Source organism: Oncorhynchus tshawytscha, linkage group LG11 (genome assembly GCF_018296145.1).
Source record: "Oncorhynchus tshawytscha isolate Ot180627B linkage group LG11, Otsh_v2.0, whole genome shotgun sequence".
NCBI lineage: Eukaryota > Metazoa > Chordata > Actinopteri > Salmoniformes > Salmonidae > Oncorhynchus > Oncorhynchus tshawytscha.
Window position 1 is genome coordinate 6,549,345 of NC_056439.1, and position 22,298 is coordinate 6,571,642.

The following is a 22,298-nucleotide window of genomic DNA, read 5'->3' on the forward strand; positions in this document are numbered from 1 at the left end:
TCATAGTCCAAATCGCATCCCAACACAGGCTCAGGGGCCTGTGAGAGCGGAACATTCATTGACAGGATTACTTGTAATGTCTCTGCTATAAGCCCCCCCCCCTAAAAAATGTTGAGCCGCACTCAATGGTTACCATTTTCTTCGATTTTTCTTTCTGTTTGCGCTGTGCAGTTTATAACCATTGCAAGTCATCGTTTAACATGTAAGGATCTCTCTGTTGGCGAGGAACATTCACTAGTGTCTCTAATCAAACTACCATTGTTTCCAAAACGTTACTCCCTTCTCCCTGACGGCCCTATTTTTTTGCCACCTCTGTCTCCTTCACCCTAACAATTCAGGAATTTGGGTGCATGTTCGCCACCACAATTGCAGCATTTAACCATCTGGCATATAATGTTTTGATAGTCATCCCGTCTGATGCTGATGCTCCAAATAGTCAACTAGTCTAAAGAAGGCCAGTTTTATTGCTTCTTTAAATCAAGACAACAATTTTCAGCTGTGCTAACAATTGCAAAAGGGTTTTCTAATGATCAATTTGCCTTTTAAAATGATACATTTGGATTAGCTAACACAACGTGCATTGGAACACAGGAGTGACGATTGCTGATAATGGGCTTCTGTATGCCTATGTAGATAGTCCATTTAAATTCTGCCGTTTCCAGCTACAATAGTCATTTACAACATTAACAATGTCTACACTGTATTTCTGATCAATTTATTTTAAATGGACAAAAAAATATGCTTTTCTTTTCTCAAAAAAAAGGACAATTCTAAGTGACCCCAAACGTTTGAACGGTAGTGTATATTTTGATTTGTTTAACACTTTTCTTTTGGTTACTACATGATTCCATGTGTGTTATTTCATAGTTGATGTCTTCACTAATATTCTACAATGTAGAAAATAGTAAAAATAAAGAAAAACCCTTGAATGAGTAGGTGTTCTAAAACTTTTGACCAGTAGTGTACACTTACATCCAAATATTTTGCATTTATCACACTGCGTTATGTTCGGCCACAAAGGCTCTTACATAACCCAAATATGTGAGAAGGGAGACTAATTCAAATAGAATTGGTGGGCTTCCTCAATCCATCCACCATGCAGGTCAGTCGGCGTGCACCAACCATTCCATCTACTTCTTCAGTGATGTATTTTGCTTTCCCTTCTAGTGCCACCCCAGAGATAACCCCCTTGATAGGCGCCCTGCTTTGATGATCCACACGCGACACATTTCAATCCGATATCTTTGAGTCGCAAAGCACGCTCCGTTTGCTCCGGACACACACAAACAAAATAAGCCCAATTCTTGTTATTCTCACGGATGCCACTTCATCCAAAGCCGTCAGTTTCAAACAAAACATCCGCTTCCGACATCTTCCTATGTTAAGTCTTCACTTAACTACCACTACTACTTCTTCTGTGGGGTTTTTTCCCCAATAAGGTGTGTTGCTGCCACCAACTGGACGGGGTTGGAAAAAAACAAGTTTAAAAAAAAATCCATATTTGATGTCGAAAAACGAACTTAATCCACACAACAAAAAAATAATACATTAACAAAAACAAAGCTCACTACTTCCATCCTTTCAGCTTCATATCTCCCCTCTCAGGCTCTAAGGCTTGAGAGGGTGGTATGGTTCTTGACAATACTCCATGCATCTCCTCCGCTGAGAAGTCTTCCAGTCCCAGGAACTGCTCTGCCACATCCACAATGATGGTTATTTTCCTGGACTTCCTCTCCACTTTGGCAGTGCCGTTAACCACCATAGTTATAAAGGCCACAAAGTCCACCTTCTTGACATGCAAAATGTCTGGCAACCCCTGCAGAGAAGGCCTATTCACCACCATCAGGACCATTAGATCCCTCAATCCTGTTTACAGCTGTTTCATATGAAATGTTCTGGTTGGCCCTGACTTCAGCGACCTCATCCTCTTCCACCCTCGTTGGCCATTCTTAAGATGTCGCTTCATGATCCCCACCACAATCGCAACACTTCACATGCTCCTCACTTTTACAACACATGAGATGATCTCTTCCACAACATGGACATCTCGAATTGTCCCTTCTGCAGACACTTTCCACATGTCCATAACCTCTACAGTGATTACACTGCGTTGGTCTTTGGATAAACCCTCTTACATGGTAATTCATATACCCAAACTGCACTTGGGTACAGATGGACTCATAATTTTTTTTTTTTTTAAACTCCATTCACAACACGATTCATCCGCTGTGCATCAATCACACCATGGATACCGTTTTATTTCTGCAACATCGATTTCCCACAAGACTCCTGCACAGGAAGTTGGTGGCATCTTAATTGGGCAGAACGGGCTTGAGGTAATGGCTGGAGCGGCATCAGTGGAATGGTATCAAACTCAGTTTCCATGTTTGCCATTCCATTTGCTCCGTTCCAGCCATTTATGAGCTGTTATCCCCTCCGCAGCCTCCTGTGGACGCCATATATGACCCCCTTGAGGGTTTCCCTGCTCCGAATAGCCACGCATGACATGGCAACCTTCTCGAATCGGGTGAAACACAACACCCGCTCCTTCTGTTCCTCTGATGTACAAGAAATCAGAACAAGTCCACTTCTCATAATCCACACAGAATTCCCTTTACCATCACTCTTTCCACCAGTCTGGATATCTCAAATGGATTACTCTGATTTGGCAACTTGTTCCGCTCCTCTTCAACAAACGTTCTCCTATAAGACGAGGGGACATACACAGAACTGGACGTTTTATTTCCTAACTCTGCTTTGCTCTGTTTTCCATGCTGTCAGACGCTATAATGGCACAGATATAAAGAAGAGTCCTCTATCTTTATGATCCACACCTCCTCCTGCTTGCGCCATCTTGCACCTACGAGTCACATCCTCACTTCTGTTTACACTGAAGAGAAAGGATCTTATTGGTTGGGAATCATAGCTCAAAGGGTGTGGTTAAATGAAAATGTATGTGTGCGGTTCTTTGAAATATGATACTGCTCCATTACACATCAAACCTTCTTCTTGTGCATTTCCGGCAGACTAGACGCTGTATCGCTGCATTTCTCAGGTCAGTGGAATACAACAGCTTCCTTGTTATTTCGATTTGCCTATCATTTGAGCTCAATCAAATGTATTTATAAAGCTTTTTTACATCAGACGTGAAAGTCCTAGCTCAAAATTGTTATAGGCGAAAATGCAGTTAGTCAGGTCACAGAAGAATGTCCTATCCTCAGCATACCACCGGCAATATAACATGGCATACTTCAATCTCTACCTCACCACATTCCTCACACTTCCCATCTGTGTGTTTCCCCACTAACAATAACCCACTACCCAATCCACAATGACCCAACCTCAGCCTTGTCAACAGAACCCCATCCTTCCTTTCACACCCCAGATACCCGATTCTGGATAGAGAAACTACCTTCCCCACTCCCCCCTCTCTCTCCCACTCACGTTGCCACTCCTGGGTCAGCCCCTCTGCTATGATGCTCGTACATTCCATCCCCCCTAATGAGACCACCTTATGCACCGCCTCCTTCTTCACAGCTGCTTTCGGCTACCTCATCTGCTGCCTCATTTCTCCCTACCCCAACATGAGCTGGGCAGTGGCGGTTGTAGACCATTTCAACTGGGGGGGGGCCAAGCTGGGGCCAGTTGTACTGATAGAGGGGCAAGATACATTAGACGTTATTGTTGTCATAGAGTTTTCTTCACTGCATTGCAGGCATTAGCAGGCAAAAGACCATGTTCATAATCATCATCGTTGCCACTGTCTAATAACGGATGTAAAAAAAAAGAACGATAGCAAAAACGAGTTATGTAAAAACTATTTCATACTCCACATTTAGGGGGCCACAAGGGGTCCAAAATAGTTGTCACAGGGGCACTGCCCCCCCAGGCAGCCAATGAAACTAAAGTCATGTTAAATTCTAAATGATAAACAAGCAAATCAATTGTAAACTTATGAAAAGGAAATGATTTCTCATTTATTAACAGATTTGATCACATAAAGGAACAGGTGCAACCTGACTATGCCAAATGTGTTAAAGGTGTTATAAATAATTTGTTATGAATAGAAAAATTTGTTATGAATAGAAAAAAAAGGCAAAACCAAATTCAGAGGCGGGGGGTTGTTGTGTGTAACATCCCAAGGATTCTGGATAGCAAGGACCCCCGGAGGGCAAGGACCGAGCTTTAAAGGGTTTCCACTAAGTTCCACAGGTACAAAGTCCCAAATGTAGGGTATTGTAAAAATTCATGAAAACTTAGTTTTTGGCTAATTTCAGTGTTATTTTGGCTATGCCAGCACACCAAACAACAAGCCTGTATCATGTGAGCATCCCCAGATAATCAACTAAAAGGACCTAGTAATCCCCCAAAAACTCTGACCCCACTAGACTTAATGAGAACTACAATATTTCAGCTAAAGAATAGCTACAATTTCTCCCTGTTGTGGACACGCCTATGTCTGATGAGGTAACTCAAGAAGGAGAAGCTCTTGTAACATAGTTTGCACTTGAAGGGCCTCTCCTTGGTGTGAACGGTCTGGTGCTGCTTCATATATTTTGTCTTAGCAAAGAGCTTCCCACACGTGGGGCAGGCAAACGGCTTATCGGTGTCCGTCCTAATGCTCGGCCTCCCATGTTGTGACCCAATGACACCAGAGGAGGTAGAAGCATGAGCCACCACCCTCAGGTGGTTAGTGTTGGAGCTCCCTCCTTGACCTCTAGCCATTGTTTGGGTGTTGTTGGGATTGTGTGCTGTGTTATAGGCTAGGTACGTCTCGTTGTGAACACCGATCCTGACCCTGTTTGTATTTGTGGGGTAATCATGAGGTAGCTGAGGAAGGCTAGACCCAGATTCAGGCCCAGGCCTTCTATGAACCCAGACCCCACCAGGCATTAGATGAGACCCTGAAGGAGAAGACCGACTACCACCAAGGGGGTCTCCCACCACTACATGTGAAGGCTGAAGCCCAGGGTGACCTGCTCTATTCATCATAGATACTGTGGTGTTTGTATCATAGGAACAGGAGGGTCTATCAGCCCCAGGCCCTGTATCATCCCTGCACGGAGACTGTGAAGAGAAGGGTCTGGGCTGCAGACTGGATCCCTGAATGGAGCCTGGGTCTCTCTGATGACCACCAGGACCGAGGTTGTTCAGTCCACCAGTCCATTGGTTGTGTTCTGTGTGGTGGTGGAGTCTCTGTCCCTCTTGGTTGGGTCCTGGTTCCGATTCAGGAAGGAAGAGAGACGGCTCCTGATCCAGGGTTCTGATTTGTTGCCAGGGTTTGTGACCAGCCACTTCAGAGGTCCAGTCTCTCCCGCCAGTAACACAGGATATCAGCAGGTCTTCATGGACTGCAGACTATAAACACAAATTGAACAGAAGAGCATGAAGGTTTATATAAGAAACTCTTTAATGTACATACAGAAACATGACATTCTAAAATGTTAACCACAGTCAAGCAAATATCTAACAATGTGAATCAAGTACCTAACAATATAGAGCCATTGGAATGATACAAAAAGTACTGCAGTGCATCTCCTCGTCATGGACTGCACCAGATTTGCCAGTTCTTGCTGTGAGATGTTACCCTACTCTTCCACCAAGGCACCTGCAATTTCCCGTACTTCCCGGGGGGTCATATCATGGTCTGGGGGGGGGTCTGGTCATGGTCTGGGTGGGGTGTGGGTCATATCAGGACGAGCCTGCAGGAAGGGTACCACACGAGGGAGGAGGATGTCTTCCCTGTAACGCATAGCGTTGAGATGATGCTGTGACACACCGCCCCAGACCATGACGGACCCTCCACCTCCACATCGATCCCGCTCCAGAGTACAGGCTTTGGTGTAACGCAAATCCAACCATCACCCCTGGTGAGACAAAACCGCGACTTGTCAGTGAAGAGCACTTTTGCCAGTCCTGTCTGGTCTAGCGATGATGGGTTTGTGCCCATAGCCGACATTGTTGCCGGTGATGTCTGGTGAGGACCTGCCTTACAACAGGCCTACAAGCCCTCAGTCCAGCCTCTCTCAGCATATTGCGGACAGTCTGAGCACTGATGGAGGGATTGTGGGTTCCTGGTGTATCTCAGGCAGTTGTTGTTGCCATCCTGTACCTGTCCCGCAGGTGTGATGTTCGGATGTACCGATCCTGAGCAGGTGTTGTTACACGTGGTCTGCCACTGCGAGGACGATCAGCTGTCCGCCCCGTCTCCCCGTAGTGCTGTCTTAGGCATCTCACAGTACAGACATTGCAATTTATTGCCCTGACCACATCTGCAGTCCTCATGCCTCCTTGCAGCATGCCTAAGGCACGTTCACACAGATGAGCAGGGACCCTGGGCATCTTTCTTTTGGTGTTTTTCAGAATCCGTAGAAAGGCCTCTTTAGTGTCCTAAGTTTTCATAACTGTGACCTTAATTGCCTACTGTCTGTAAGCTGTTAGTGTCTTAACAACCGTTCCACAGGTGCATGTTCATTAATTGTTTATGGCTCATTGAACAAGCATGTGAAACAGTGTTTAAACCCTTTACAATGAAGATTTGTGAAGTTAATTTGTAAAAATACAAATATCTTTGAAAGTCAGGGTCCTGAAAAAGGGCCATTTCTTTTTTTGCTGAGTTTAGAATAACTTGTCTCACTATGTTAACACTTGACATTTTCTGTAAATCCGGTACCCTCCCTTTGATAAAAATGTATTTTAGAATACTCTGGAAAAGGTTCAAAATTACATTCTGTAAACATGACACTTCATCAGTGAAGCATTTTAGGATACCAACCATCACCATATCCTCTACTCTGCCTCATCATCATACTCTATTTCCTCAGTTCATCTCATCCAGTAATCTACTACATCCTAAACCAATAGAATTAACTACAAACTAGCTAGTTCACTACATGTCACTATACAGGGGCCGTGTGCATTTCCTGCTGGTGTATCCTGAGGTAGCTCCTCTCTGAGAACCTCTTCCCACAGTACGTACAGGTGAACAGCATTTTTCCAGTGTGGACCTTCAGGAGCACCTTCAGCTGGTGCTGACGGGAGAACCTCTTCTCACACTGGGGGCAGCTGTAGGGTTTCTCCCTTGTGTGGACCCTCTGGTACCACTTCAGGTTGGAGGAGTGGGAGAAACTGGCCCGGCACAAGTGGCAGACAAACGATTTCTCCCCCGTGTGCATCCTTTGGTGGATATCCAGGCTTTCCAACAGAACGAACATTGGAAGCGCTTCTATTTGCCACCGGATCTACTGATAGCGTTACTACTACTAATACTGTCATTTGTCAATGGGCTTGTGTAGTCATTTAGTGTTGAGGCATGGATATTGTCTGAGGTCTGGTTTAACATTAGGAGAGTGTGAGGAGGACGAAGGCCAGGGAGTGTCTATGATGTCACAGGGTCCATGTTCCAGTTGATAGATCCTATAGAAGGCAGGCTGAAGGCAGCACCTGTTAGGGGGTTAAACTGAGGTGCCATCAGGTCTCCCGGGTGGTACAGTGGTAAAGGGCGCTGTACTGCAGCGCCAGCTATGCCACCAGAGACTCTGGGTTCACGCCCAGGCTCGGTCGTAGCCAGCTGCGACCGGGAGGTCCGTGGGGCGACGCACAATTGGCATAGCGTCGTCCGGGTTAGGGAGGGCTTGGCCGGTAGGGATATCCTTGTCTCATCTTGCACCGGCCCACGCCGGGCACAGTGCACGCTAACCAAGGTTGCACGGTGTTTCCTCCGACACATTGGTGCGGCTGGCTTCCGGGTTGGATGCGCGCTGTGTTAAGAAGCAGTGCGGCTTGGTTGGGTTGTGTATTGGAGGACGCATGACTTTCAACCTTCGTCTCTCCCGAGCCCATACGGGAGTTGTAGCGATGAGACAAGATAGTAGCTACTAACAATTGGATACCACGAAATTGGGGAGAAAAAGGGGGTAAAATTCAACAAAAAAAAAAACTGAGGCACCATCAGTCTCTCTGAATCACATCTATAAGAGCAGGATGGAGCCTCGCTAGCCGAATATGGACACGTCCTCGCAGACCAAATCTACACCTTGCCCTGGTCTCAGCCAGTCTATTGTCATGGAGCCTAAAATTGGATGTTGTTTTGTGTTCGACTGTCTGTGTCTGTCCCATCCACTGACCTTCACTATGTCACCTCTGGTCCTGGCCACCTCAGTGTTGTTGTCCCCTGGACCCTTGGCTGGACCCGCCTGGGTCTGGGAATCCAAGATGGCCGTCCAGTCTCTGTTAGCCTCCAGCCAACCACCTGCAGGAAGAGGTTATAAAATGGGCTTGACAAACATGTGAGAATTCTACATGTTTTTTTTGGTCAATTACCAGGTCAAGTTGTGTGTTTTTGTATGTAAACATAAGTTGTGTTGATTTCATTTTAATAAATATCCAGATCCATCACTATTCCCATTGAAGATCTATTACTGTATGTAGGCTATATGTCTTTCTCCCTTACCTTGCTCCCCCATCTTTAGTCCACTCAGCAGATCAATGCTCTCTGGTCCGTCTTGTATTGTCTCCTCTTTGACTAGCAGCAGATCAGGCTTTCCATCCTCCATGTCTACTGGCTGTAAGAGATACAGAGTGAGAGGATGTTGGATCAAGAAATCTGATATGAGCACCCTGCTATGGAGCATTTTCTGATTGGGCAATGAGGGATTGCTGTGAGTACTATGCAAACATGTTAATTGATTTAATTACTTGACCGTCTTTAATGGTTTGATAATTGAAAGGCATGGTCCCACACTTAAGACAAAATTCATCAGGACTTCGGCCCGTATCCACAAAGAGTCTCAGAATAGAAGTACTGATCTAGGATATTTCCATATAATTGTATTAATTGTGATCTAAAAGGCAAACTGATCCTAGATCAGCACTCCTGCTCTGATGACCTAATATAATTGACAGTAGTTTACAGTGGGCTCACCTCAGTGAGACTGTGTGTGGTTCTGTGCTGCTCAGCTGGTTCCTCTGTGGGTTCAGGAGGAGGTGTAGTCTGGTTGTCATCCACGACTATGGCCTCCTCAGGGTTCCCCAGACCCTCCTCACACCCCTCCTCCTTCACCAGCAGCACCTCTGGACCCTCCTCCTCCTGGAAGAGACAGGTGATACAGATTACACAGACATACACTCCCTCAGGTATGTACACACAGATAATTAACACATTTTCAACATGGAGTCTTTACCCATCCCCACTACGTTTGAGTCCTATACTGTAGTTACAGAATGACTTCATTGTTGTTAAACCCATCATGGTGGACATAAATATGTTGTAGGTAAATGGGTCAGCTATGATAAGTCAAGTCATTAGACAAACCTGACTAAACTATTTTGACGTGTACAGTAGGTGTTTGTTAGTGAGTAGGTATATATTTGTTCTAAAGAGCTGTCATGTTTATGCAGAATAGGGTGAGATCAGATGTGATGTATATTAAAGAGAGTCTCAATGAAAGTCTTGGAATGAAAAGTCCCATGTAGGTGTTTATTGAACATAAACAAGTTTGAAATACACCATCTGAAAACCACACATACACGTCTCAATTAAACATCTGCATGAACTACATGAACTGCATTCATGTTATCTTAGTGTCTTGGGGGAAAAAACATGTTAAATGGAAGTAATGTACTAGGCATGTGAAAACATCATATAGCCTACACCAGTGTTTCCCAATTCCAGTTCTCAAGTACCACCAACATTAAACATTTTTATTGTGGCACTAATTCAACTTGTCAACTAATCATCAAGCCCTCTGAGTAGAATGAGGTGTGCTTGTCCGGGGCTACAATGAAAATGTGTACCGTTGGGGGACTTGAGGACTGGAGTTGGTAAACACTGGCCTACACAGTACAAACATTAAGCAATATACTTTTTAGGCTTATACATCCTACAATGGCTGGGCCTTGCACTTCAACACTCATAGTTGTTGTGGAAATTGACCCACTGCTGTTGTTTACTTTGTGCATCTGCGTCATCTCTCTGAGTGTTCCTTTAATGCAGGGTTTGATCTAAACGTCAGAAGCTATCGAGTGGAATGGTTACTTTTGTACGGTTCTAATTTTGAGTAAATAACTCACGGACACCAGAGAAGCTTAACCAAGTTTAATTCTTCCCAAAGGGTCGATACAGCTGTAATTCCGACACAGACATGGCTTCCCCTGTGGTAGTATTCATACCCCACTGTGGGTGGAGTCTCCTCCTTATCGCTAAACATTGCATCATTATTGCTAAGCAGGGAACTAAGTGATATGAGCCTTCAACAGTTTCTCCCCTTACCAGTACTGTCACATGCGATTGTTTTCCCTGCATTCAGCCCCCCCCCCCCATGTCTCTTTTGTAACTAATGTTCCTATACTTCTGAGTATAACAATGTTCCAAGTTTAACCCCGAATCCAACACTTTCTATGTTATAGAGTGGAATGGTTTTTCTGCTGGTGTATCCTGAGGCATCTCCTCTCAGAGAACCTCTTCCTGCAGTGCGTACAGGCAAACGGCTTCTCTCCTGTGTGGACCCTCTGGTGCCTCTTTAGGTGACCAGCCTGGGTGAAGCACATGTGACACTGGGTACAGCTGAAGGGTTTCTCCCCTGTGTGGACCCTCTGGTGCCTCTTCAGGGTGCCAGCCTGGGTGAAGCGCATGTGACACTGGGTACAGCTGAAGGGTTTCTCCCCTGTGTGGACCCTCTGGTGGATCTCCACATTCTGGGAGCAGCTGAAGCTTTTGTTACAGAACATGCAGAGGAATCGTTTCTCTTTACCATTGCCTGACGTGGCTACCCCTCCCTGAGCCTGGGCTCTAGCTCTGTCGTTTGAGTACAATTCCTGATCTAAAAGGATGTGGCCGTGTGAATCGGAAGGCCCCATCGACATGGATAATGGGTCGCGATCCCTGAACATGTGTAAAGAGGAGTGGGTCGGGACATTTAGATTTGTCTCTAAGCTTTCCCTGTAGTCTAAGAAGTCATTACTGTTGCCCTGTGAGTGTCCTTCTCTTAAGTGAGTCTCGTCTGCATTCCATGTCAGAGGAGCATCACTCTCCACTTTCACAGTCATCTCATCTACGACCAGACCCTCCCCTTTCTTATCTAGACAACCTTCAGAGTTTACACTACTACTGTACCGGTTCCAGTCTCCTCTAGATAGATCAGTCTGTCTCTCTAAACCCAAGAGCATTTTGCCAGGGTCCATCTCTGTAGCGTAAGAACAAGATGGATCATCACCTCCAGTGTCTAACGTGTCACCATCTCCATGGGAATGAACAGTCTTCTGGCTCTGGTGAAATACTGGTAAATACTCTGAGCCGGGAGCAGGAGAACAGCCCAGTCTCCCCAGACAAAGTTTATCTGGGTCTGATCTGTGGTCAGATCCTGTGTGTAAGAGGCTGTGTGTTACAGTTAAAGTCTCGTTGTCTGTCTCGGACTTGAGGACGGCGTTCGGCGTTCCACTGACCTCCATGATGCTGCGTCGGGTCCTGGGCTGGGGCGCGGCGGCAGTGAGGTCCCCCGTGGCTTCAGGGGGCGCTCCAGTCTGGATGTCTCTGCAGTGACGTGGGTCCTCCTGTCCTTCAGACCTCTCCTGCTTGACCCCAGGACCTGCAGCCTCTGCATCTGCAGACTGACACAAGAGGTTATTACCGGTACATGAGTTGAATTGTATAACAATGTCGTGGGGAAGTCTCACAAGCTCCCCTGTGGCAAGTGAATAGCCGAAGGGAGCCTTTCTGAAATAAACTGGCCACATTTAATGTACTGTAAATTTGATGCAACACTAACCTCGATCACAATAACATGCTGGGTTGAGGTTCCACTCCCTTCGTCAACAGTGATTGGTTGGTCATCTCTCCATGTATTATGTCCCGCTGGCTTCACAATGCTTCTGTAGCCTTCAGTGAGATGTCCTTCACCTGAGAGAGTAATTGGGGGAAAAGAGGTTAAGTTCAGTACTGTCCAGTCGATATGTGCCAAACTTCAGGTGATGTGTTCACCTTTTTAAAAAATGTTTTAAATCACCTTTATTTAACCAGGTAGGCTAGTTGAGAACAAGTTCTCATTTACAACTGCGACCTGGCCAAGATAAAGCATAGCAGTGTAAACAGACAATAGAGTTACACATGGAGTAAACAATTTATCAACACAGTAGAGAAAAAAAAGAGTATATACATTGTGTGCAAAAGGCATGAGGAGGTAGGTGAAAAATTACAATTTTGCAGATTAACACTGGAGTGATAAATGATCAGATGGTCATGTACAGGTAGAGATACTGGTGTGCAAAAGAGCAGAAAAGTAAATAAATATAAACAGCATGGGGATGAGGTAGGTAAATTGGGTGGGCTATTTACAGCTGCAGCAATCGGTTAGCTGCTCAGCAGATGTTTAAAGTTGGTGAGGGAGATAAGTCTCAAACTTCAGCGATTTTTGCAATTCGTTCCAGTCACAGGCAGCAGAGAACTGGAACGAAAGGCGGCCAAATGAGGTGTTGGCTTTAGGGATGATCAGTGAGATACACCTGCTGGAGCGTGTGCTACGGGTGTGTTGTCATCGTGACCAGTGAACTGAGATAAGGCGGAGGTTTACCTAGCATGGACTTGTAGATGACCTGGAGCCAGTGGGTCTGGCGACGAATATGTAGCGAGGGCCAGCCGACTAGAGCATACAGGTCGCAGTGGTGGGTGGTATAAGGTGCTTTAGTAACAAAACGGATGGCACTGTGATAAACTGCATCCAGTTTGCTGAGTAGAGTATTGGAAGCTATTTTGTAGATGACATCACCAAAGTCGAGGATCGGTAGGATAGTCAGTTTTACTAGGGTAAGTTTGGCGGCGTGAGTGAAGGAGGCTTTGTTGCGGAATAGAAAGCCCACTCTAGATTTGATTTTAGATTGGAGATGTTTGATATGAGTCTGGAAGGAGAGTTTACAGTCTAGCCAGACACCTAGGTACTTATAGATGTCCACATATTCTAGGCCGGAACCATCCAGGGTGGTGATGCTAGTCGGGCGTGCGGGTGCAGGCAGTGAACGGTTGAAAAGCATGCATTTGGTTTTACTAGCGTTTAAGAGCAGTTGGAGGCCACGGAATGAGTGTTGTATGGCGTTGAAGCTCGTTTGGAGGTTAGATAGCACAGTGTCCAAGGAAGGGCCGGAAGTATACAGAATGGTGTCGTCTGCGTAGAGGTGGATCAGGGAATCGCCCGCAGCAAGAGCAACATCATTGATATATACAGAGAAAAGAGTCGGCCCGAGAATTGAACCCTGTAGCACCCCCATAGAGACTGCCAGAGGACCGGACAACATGCCCTCCGATTTGACACACTGAACTCTGTCTGCAAAGTAGTTGGTGAACCAGGCAAGACAGTCATTAGAAAAACCGAGGCTACTGAGTCTGCCGATAAGAATATGGTGATTGACAGAGTCGAAAGTACAGTACTGTCTTTTATTGATGGCGGTTATGATATCGTTTAGTACCTTGAGCGTGGCTGAGGTGCACCCGTGACCGGCTCGGAAACCAGATTGCACAGCGGAGAAGGTACGGTGGGATTCGAGATGGTCAGTGACCTGTATGTTCTTGGCTTTCGAAGACCTTAGATAGGTAGGGCAGGATGGATATAGGTCTGTAACAGTTTGGGTCCAGGGTGTCTCCCCCTTTGAAGAGGGAGATGACTGCGGCAGCTTTCCAATCCTTGGGGATCTCAGACGATATGAAAGAGAGGTTGAACAGGCTGGTAATAGGGGTTGTGACAATGGCGGCGGATAGTTTCAGAAATAGAGGGTCCAGATTATCTAGCCCAGCTGATTTGTACGGGTCCAGGTTTTGCAGCTCTTTCAGAACATCTGCTTTCTGGATTTGGGTAAAGGAGAACCTGGAGAGGCTTGGGCGAGTAGCTGCGGGGGGGGGAGCTGTTGGCCGAGGTTGGAGTAGCCAGGAGGAAGGCATTGCCAGCCGTTGAGAAATGCTTGTTGAAGTTTTCAAGAATCATGGATTTATCGGTGGTGACCGTGTTACCTAGCCTCAGTGCAGTGGGCAGCTGGGAGGAGGTGCTCTTGTTCTCCATGGACTTTACAGTGTCCCAGAACTTTTTGGAGTTAGAGCTACAGGATGCAAATTTCTGCCTGAAGAAGCTGGCCTTGGCTTTCCTGACTGACTGCGTGTATTGGTTCCTGACTTCCCTGAACAGTTGCATATCGCGGGGACTATTCGATGCTATTGCAGTCCGCCACAGGATGTTTTTGTGCTGGTCGAGGGCAGTCAGGTCTGGAGTTCTGCATTTGTTTTTTCATAAAAAGTTTGAAACTTGGTACACTTTGGGACCCTGAATATACCCTGAATATGTTCAGATATGGGGCTATCACAAAAACAGCAGTTTTTCATTCTGACACAACTAAATGTATTTTGTGTCATATCTTCTGAGCCAAACATTAAACACAGGAAAAGGTGATGTCTACACCGATGTTTTGATGGTCAAGGATGACAATGATGCCCAGTACAGCATTATAAATAGTTCTGTTTATTATATAATGGTGGACTGCCATAGTAAGCCATGGGAAGAAAGCTACTGAAATCGCAGATTCTGACAACATACACAACATAATATTATTTCCGTGGTATACAGAGCCATAGTTGTTTGCTGCAGTCTTCTTACCCCTGGTTGCGAATTCGGATCCTGTGTAAATTCACGGAACACAAGAAGGATCTTTCGACTTGTCTGGACCCAGGGATTAAGGGCACGTATCCATCTCAAAGTGCTTGACGGTCACAAATGCCACCCACCACTCAAATGATATTTCAGAAGAGAACATTTCCATTTGGGCGCACTTCACAATTCTCCTTAGTGATCGCACTAACGTTCACGAGAACCTCAATCGAGTTCATTTTGAGGTGTTCATGAAGAATGAAACAAAAAAGCAGCAAATCCGCCAACAAATGATGCTTTGTGGCTGGACAATCAACCGACAAATACACTCATTTATATAGCCCTTTTCACAACAATGACGGTCAGAGTGCTTCACTACAGCCTGGCCTAGACCCCCAAAGAGCAAGCAGTAGCAATGTGGCGGGGGGGTGTAACGGGTTGAAGGTTGGAGTGGAGTGCATGTGACCATCTAGGCCAGACCAGTTGTCAATTTACTCAGAGTAGGGTAGAGTATACAGTACGTGTCCATTATACAGATATTCATTTTAGGCAAGATTCATGGCTTGGATGACCAACAGGGTCATAGCAGATCAGAGTGTACGAGACCGTCTAGCCAGAGAGTTGTCCACAAAGGCTGACAAATCTCATTCTAAATAGATGCACATACTCATTCCACTTCATCCTCTTTGGGACATTAGCCCATAATGAGTCAAAACTGGGCATTCTGAGAATGTGGGCAAGTCATTGTCTCTTGATGTGTTGTGACATTTGGTCAACTGGTCGTCTTGTATAACCGTACTGAAGTACTGTTGTACTTCTTGTATTTCATTCGGCCGAAGTGTCTGGAGGATTTAATATCCTCCACAGCCTAATTATTAACTTGACCATGCTTAAAGAGATAGTCAATGTCTGGGGTGTTATTGTTACCCATCTACCAATCCCCGCCTTTCTTTATGAGGCTTTTGAAAATCTCCCTGGTCTTTGTAGTTGAATCTGTGCTTGAATGTCAATGCTTGACTGGGGGACCTTATGGATGTATGTATGGGGGACAGGGGAAAAGGTAAACATTCAAAAATCATGTCAACCTCTTATTTCATAAAAAGTCCATGTAAATTGTGATTTCTAAGCCAACTTCTGAACTAATTTAGGCTTGCGTAACCAAAAGGGGGTAAATACTTATGCAACAACTATTTTTGTTAATTTTTATGAATTTGAAGAATAAAAACTATTATATACAGTACCAGTCAAATGTTTGGACACACCTACTCATTCAAGGGGTTTTCTTTATTTTCTACATTGTAGAATAACAGTGAAGACAAACTGAAATAACACATATGGAATCATGTAGTAACCAAAAAAGTGTTAAATAAAAATATTTTATTTTGAGATTCTTCAAAATAGTCACCCTTTGCTTTGATGACAGCTTTGCACAATCTTGTGTAATTTCTTTCCTTAATGCGTTTGAGCCAATCAGTTGTTGTGACAAGGTAGGGGTGGTATATAGAAGATAGCCCTATTTGGTAAAAGACCAAGTCCATATTATGGCAAGAACAGCTCAAATAAGCAAAGAAACGACAGTCCATCATTACTTTAAGACATGGGTCAGTCAATACGAAACATTTCAAGAACTTTCAAAGTTTCTTCAAGTGCAGTTGCAAAAACCATCAAGTGCTATGATCGTACTGGCTCCCATGAGGAACACAACTGGAAAGGAAGACCCAGATTTACCTCTGCTGCAGAGGATAAATTCATTAGTTACCAGCCTCAGATTGCAGCTCAAATAAATTCTTCAGAGTTCAAGTATCAGACACATCTCAACATCAACTATTCAGAGGAGACTGTGTGAATCAGGCCTTCGTGGTCAAATTGCTGCAAAGAAACTACTAAAGGACACCAATAAGAAGAGACTTGCTTGGGACAAGAAACACAAGCAATGGACATTAAACCTGTGGAAATGTGTCCGTTGGTCTGGGGTCCAAATTTGAGATTTTTGGTTCCAACCATCCTGTCTTTGTGAGACGCAGAGGGTGAACGAATGATCTCTGCATGTGTGGTTCCCACCATGAAGCATGGAGGTGGTGGTGTGACGGTGCTATGCTGGTGACACTGTCAGTGATTTATTTAGAATTCAAGGCACAATTAACCAGCATGTCTACCACCGCATTCTGCTTCGATACGACATCCCATCTGATTGGCGCTGAGTGGGACAATCATTTGTTTTTAACAGGACAATGACCCAACACCCACCTCCAGGCTATGTAAGGGCTATTTGACCAAGAAGGAGAGTATTGGAGTGCTGCGTCAGATGACCTGGCTGCCACAGTCACCCGAACTCAACCCAATTAAGATGGTTTGGGATCAGTTGGACCGCAGAGTGAAGGAAAAGCAGCCAACAAGTGCTCCGCATATGTGGGAACTCCTTTTAAGACTGTTGGAAAAACATTTCTCATGAAGCTGGTTGAGAGAATGCCAAGAGTGTGCAAAGCTGTCAAAGGAAAAGGGTGGTTACTTTGAATAATCAAAAAAATATTTTGATTTGTTTAACACTTTTGGTTGCTACATGAGTCCATGTGTTATTTCATAGTTTTGATGTCTTCACTATTATTCTACAAATGTAGAAAATAGTAAAATAAAGAAAAACCCTTGAATGAGTAGGTGTCCAAACTTTTGACTGGTACTGTGTGTGTGTATATATATTTTTTTTAAACTTTGATAAACGTGCAGACCGTCAAATCAAAGGCCAAATAAAGTAACAGGGTTGATGATTTCATCCTAAATCATCAGTAAATCCCCTTATGACAGGGGGAATGGAAGCTTGTTGTGGGCAACAGGGAGGGGTAATTGAATGTGTCCTTCACATACAAAAAACATTGTTAAAAAACATTTATAGCATGTCTATCTATGGGTAACAAGGTTGATGTGTAATGCTCGACCTGCTTAGTTTTCCAGCACAAATCACCAGAAAATGGACGATTAAAAAAAAGAAGAGTAGAACCAGCTCAGCTTTTACACTATGATTAGTCTATTAGATGTTTTAATATAGTGAAACTATTGAACAAGAGTTCACGTAACAGGGTTGACCTTAAAATGAGGGACAGACATTTCACTTGAGGAGACGAACCACTAATCACATGAAATAAATAAAATCTTCAGAAATGACTGTCAAAGAAACACAACAACTAGGGCTTTACAATGATGGTGAAAACTTGGGGAGAAATGTTGGGGTTAAGTGGGTTAAAATATTCTAAGTCACAGAAGATGCACAGAGGGCGACATGTCAAAATGCTGAATTGTGGCACATTAGGAAGTCTTCATTCATATAGACAAATCAAATGTATTCAATGTTCCCTGTGGTCTATATTAAGGGAAACTTCATTTCATATAAACAGGCTTTAAATGTAATATTGGTACACAATTTATACTTAAAATATCAAAGGAACGCACAAGGTACTCATTTGGTGAAACGACCCTTGAAGTAGTCAAAAAATGTCCATGTTTGTAACAATCTTGAGAAGCATACCATAGAATCTCAATCTTCCAGCACCATGCATACTACCAAAGCCTTCTTGAAGTTTATGGTTAAAAAGTTAAAGTGTGGGGGGGGACCAGACATACGTCCCTGTCCTGTTCAGAATCCTGCTTCCTATTGCCTTAGCTTGGTGTCAACAGCTGACTCCATGCTACTTCATTCATAGACGCAAAACTGCTTTAGCGCCCATTGGCGATAGTATCTTCTGACCTGGGTAGTTTTGTTATTAAGAGCCCCAACAATTGCTTTCAACATTTAACATACATCGCTTGCAGTACGGTTTTGGGAACATATCTTTCATATCAGCAATAAATAATTTACGACACACCTTTTTATAGGGTTACCACACAGCCATATTAACATATTAGTGCTTGTTTATGGAAAACAGAAGGACGACAGAGTGGACCACCTGTGTTAGTTAGCTTCCAGCGTCTCCGAACACCTGTGTAAACGGAAGACGGACGCCGCAAACACGTCACTGAAAAATACTGTCGGTTGGTTGCAACCGTGTTTAATTAAAACAAGTTAAGTGTGTATTTTGCTTTTGTGAAATCATTTTGATGTGATATGAATGTAAAGGTCTTTATGCTTCTACAACAGTACCGCAATTGAGAATCAATTCATGTTTAGAAATAGTGTTTGGCTGTTTTGGCTTCCAGAGACAATTCGCCTTTAAACAAATCATTTTAGATCCTTGGACTATAAGGAGTAACATTAGGCTCCTTTAGTCCAATATTGGCCTAACTCTATGAATACATTTCCAGTAAAGCAGAATAAAAAAAAATGGTTGATTCCGCATTGCTCCTAAACTGGGATTCACTTTCAAGTGTTGTTTCTTTTTTTTTAAATCAACAGAAATAATATTCTATGGTGTATGTTGTGAGAAATTGCGATTTCATAGGATACCTTCCCATGGCAGTCCACCATTATATAATTATCGGAACTGTTTATGATGTTGTACTTGACCATCAAAACATACACTACATGGCCAAAAGTATGGTCACCTGCTCATCGAAACTATCCTTCCAAAATCATAGGCTATAATATGGAGTTGGTCCCCCCTTTGCTGCCACAACAGCATCCACTCTTCTGGGAAGGCTTTCCACTAGATATTGGAACATTGCTGCAGGGATTAGCTTCCATTCAGCCATGAGCATTAGTGAGGTCAGGCACTGATGAGAATGCGTTTCCACCCGGCTCGCAGTCGATGGAGTTGAGGTCAGGGCTCTGTGCAGGCCAGTCAAGTTCTTCCACACCGATCTCAACTAACCATTTCTGTATGGACCTCGCTTTGTGCACGGGGGCATTGTCATGCTGAAACAGGAATGGGCCTTCCCCAAACTATGGCCACAAAGTTGGAAGCATAGAATCATCTAGACAGGCCTGGGGAACTCCAGTCCTTGGGGGCCTGATTGGTGTCACACTTTTGCCCCAGCCCCAGCTAACACACCTGACTCTAATAATCAACTAACCATGATCTTCAGTTCAATGCAATTAGTTGAAATCAGGTGTGTTTGCTAGGGATGGGGGAAAAGTGTGACACCAATCAAGCCCCCGAGGCCTGGAGTTGCCCAGACCTGGTCTAGCATGTCACTTTGCTGTAGCGTTAAGATTTCCCTTCACTTGAACTAAGGAGCCGAGCCCGAACCATTATTCCTCCTCCACCAAACTTTACAGCTGGCACTATGGATTTGGGGCAGGTAGCATTCTCCTGGCACTTCAGGGAACGCGTTTCCACTGTTCCAGAGTCCAATGGTGGCAAGCTTTACACCCCTCCAGCCGACACTTGGCATTGCGCATGGTGATCTTAGGCTTGCGTGCGGCTGCTTAGCCATGGAAACCCATTTCATGAAGTTCCTGACGAACAATTATTGTGCTGACGTTGCTTCTAGAGGCAGTTTTGAACTTGGTAGTGATTGTTGCAACTGAGGGCAGACGATTTTTACGCTCTATGCGCTTCAGCAGTCCCGTTCTGTGAGCTTGTGTGGCCTACTACTTCGTAGCTGAGCCGTTGTTTCTCCAAGACATTTCCACTTCACAATAACAGCACTTACAATTGACCGGGGCAGCTCTAGAAGGGCAGAAATTGAACGAAGTGACTCATTGAGAAGGTGGCATCCTTTGATTGTGCCACGTTGAAAGTCAAAGCTCTTCAGTACGGGCCATTCTACTGCCAATGTTTGTCTATGGAGATTGCATGGTTGTGTGCTCGATTGTTTACACCTGTCAGCAATGGGTATGGCTGAAATAGCAAATAAACTAATTTGAAGAGGTGTCCAAACATTTGGCCGTGTAGGTGTCATTTTTAAAATATTTTTTATAAATCACATTCTGTGTTGTGTTTGGTTCAGCAGATATGACAGAAAATGCATTGTCCGGTTATGGTGGAATAGCAAAATGAGGTTTGAGGTTGTGCATGGCATCCTTGTAGTCATTGACCATCAAAACATAGGGGTGGGTATACATCACCTTTTCTGTAATATCATGTTAGATTATTTGGTTATGGTGGAATGGAAAAAAGCCACTAGGATGCGTTTTTTTAAAACGATGGCTGCATGTGTGTTCAGGGCCCCCAAACTCTACTTGTGTACTAAGGGTGTGTTCGTAAATTCAGAACGTTTCGCTCTCGGAGTGCACACTGGACGCTCTGATCGAGGAACTGGGTTCATCCGAGCGTTCTGACCTCAAAACGGCAGTCAAGCACCCAAGCTAACAGGCTAAAGTTGGCTAGCTAATTCCAGACACATGAGAGAACACCTCACTCTGACCATTTTACTCGCCGTAGCAGAGCTGGTTAGGCTGTTTTCATGTTATCTAGATCGTTGGTGACAAACTGCTGGCAACAATAGAATCACTTTTTTTTTGCCGAGGTTTACTGACACCGGTCACTTTTAACCGGTGTTGCGCGTTCGTAAATGCCTCAATTATTCTGCCCTCTCTGGCACACCCAGACGAGAGTGCGCTGAAATCAGAGTAGATAGATTGAATTTACGAACGCACCCTTGGTGTCACGCTTTTATGAGAGCGTGAACATAATTTCCACATATTGCCAGGGCTATTCTGAAAAATGTACCTCTTGCCGTTGCTCTGTATCGGTCGAGGATCTTGACACTTCTGGGACTGGCGAGAACGCGCTCTCGCATAGTCTTCTCTGTGCGCTCCCGTGACACTTTCATTTCCAGAAGCTGTAGTTTCCTCCTCAATGTCCTGTTTTCTTTCTGGCTTTGAGTTATTTCCAAACGAAACACTTCATAGTCGTCGTCTACGACTTTACAGATCTCTGCCACGGCTGCATTCGCTAGCACCTCCATGATGGAGGCTATTTGAGTGTGGAAAACCATACTGTTCACGTTAGCCATTGTTAGATGCTATCTAGGTAACGTTAGCTATCAGTCAAGTCCTGTCTCCAAATCGAATTAAAGACTACATTGGATAAGTATGTGATGCTGTGCAATTAAATGAGTAATATTTTTGCTAAAACGCTGACGTTTTCTTGATCACTGTTTACTTCCCTTTACTTCTTCTTCGGAGTTTAACGGCGGTTGGCATCCAATATGTTGCATTGCCTCCCCCAACTGGACTATAATATAAATCCATTATACTTTCTGATAATAAAAAAATAAAAACATTATCTTAAATTGGAAGACAAATATATATTTTAAAATAAACACCCTTCCAACTAACCCTACACTCATTAACCCACTACTTTGACCCTATCTGCTCCTGCACCATGCCAAAGGCCTGGTATTTATAAATGCATTTATAAAGCCCTTTTTACATAAGCAGATGTCAAAGTGCTATACAGAAACCCAGCCTAAAACTCCAAACAGCAAGCAATGCAGATGTAGAAGCACAATCAGGTTAATTTTGAGAAAAGACTGCTAACCTTGATAGCTATCCATGTATAACTAATTTCTCTCATGATTATAAAGCAAACAAAAAACATTTAAAAACAGCATATTATTGGCCTAAAAGGTTTGCTGTGTTAGCCCAGTCTATCTTATCTAGGGTCCAGGGTCAGGATTGCCTTCAGAAAGTATTCACACCCCTTGAATTTTTCCACATTTTGTGTTAGCCTGAATTTAAAATACATTAAATTATTAATTCCTTTGTCACTGGCCTACACACACAACCCCATAATGTCAAAG

At 44.2% G+C, this 22,298-nt stretch overlaps 2 protein-coding genes across 3 annotated transcripts in view; both read right to left on the minus strand.

Annotated features, from left to right (window-relative positions):
• LOC112261341 (zinc finger protein 184-like) overlaps nucleotides 1-22,298 on the minus strand; it is a 307,911-nt gene that overhangs the window by 217,333 nt on the left and 68,280 nt on the right. The window lies entirely within an intron of this gene.
• LOC112262392 (transcription factor Sp8-like) lies at nucleotides 3,958-21,698 on the minus strand. The gene is made up of 7 exons (XM_042330470.1): nucleotides 21,224-21,698; nucleotides 11,766-11,896; nucleotides 11,443-11,607; nucleotides 8,924-9,088; nucleotides 8,453-8,564; nucleotides 8,127-8,251; nucleotides 3,958-5,358 (listed from the first exon to the last, which is right to left on the minus strand). Exons 1-7 carry the CDS (start codon nucleotides 21,507-21,509, stop codon nucleotides 4,426-4,428), a joined length of 1,917 nt encoding a protein of 638 aa, XP_042186404.1. The 5' UTR covers nucleotides 21,510-21,698; the 3' UTR covers nucleotides 3,958-4,425.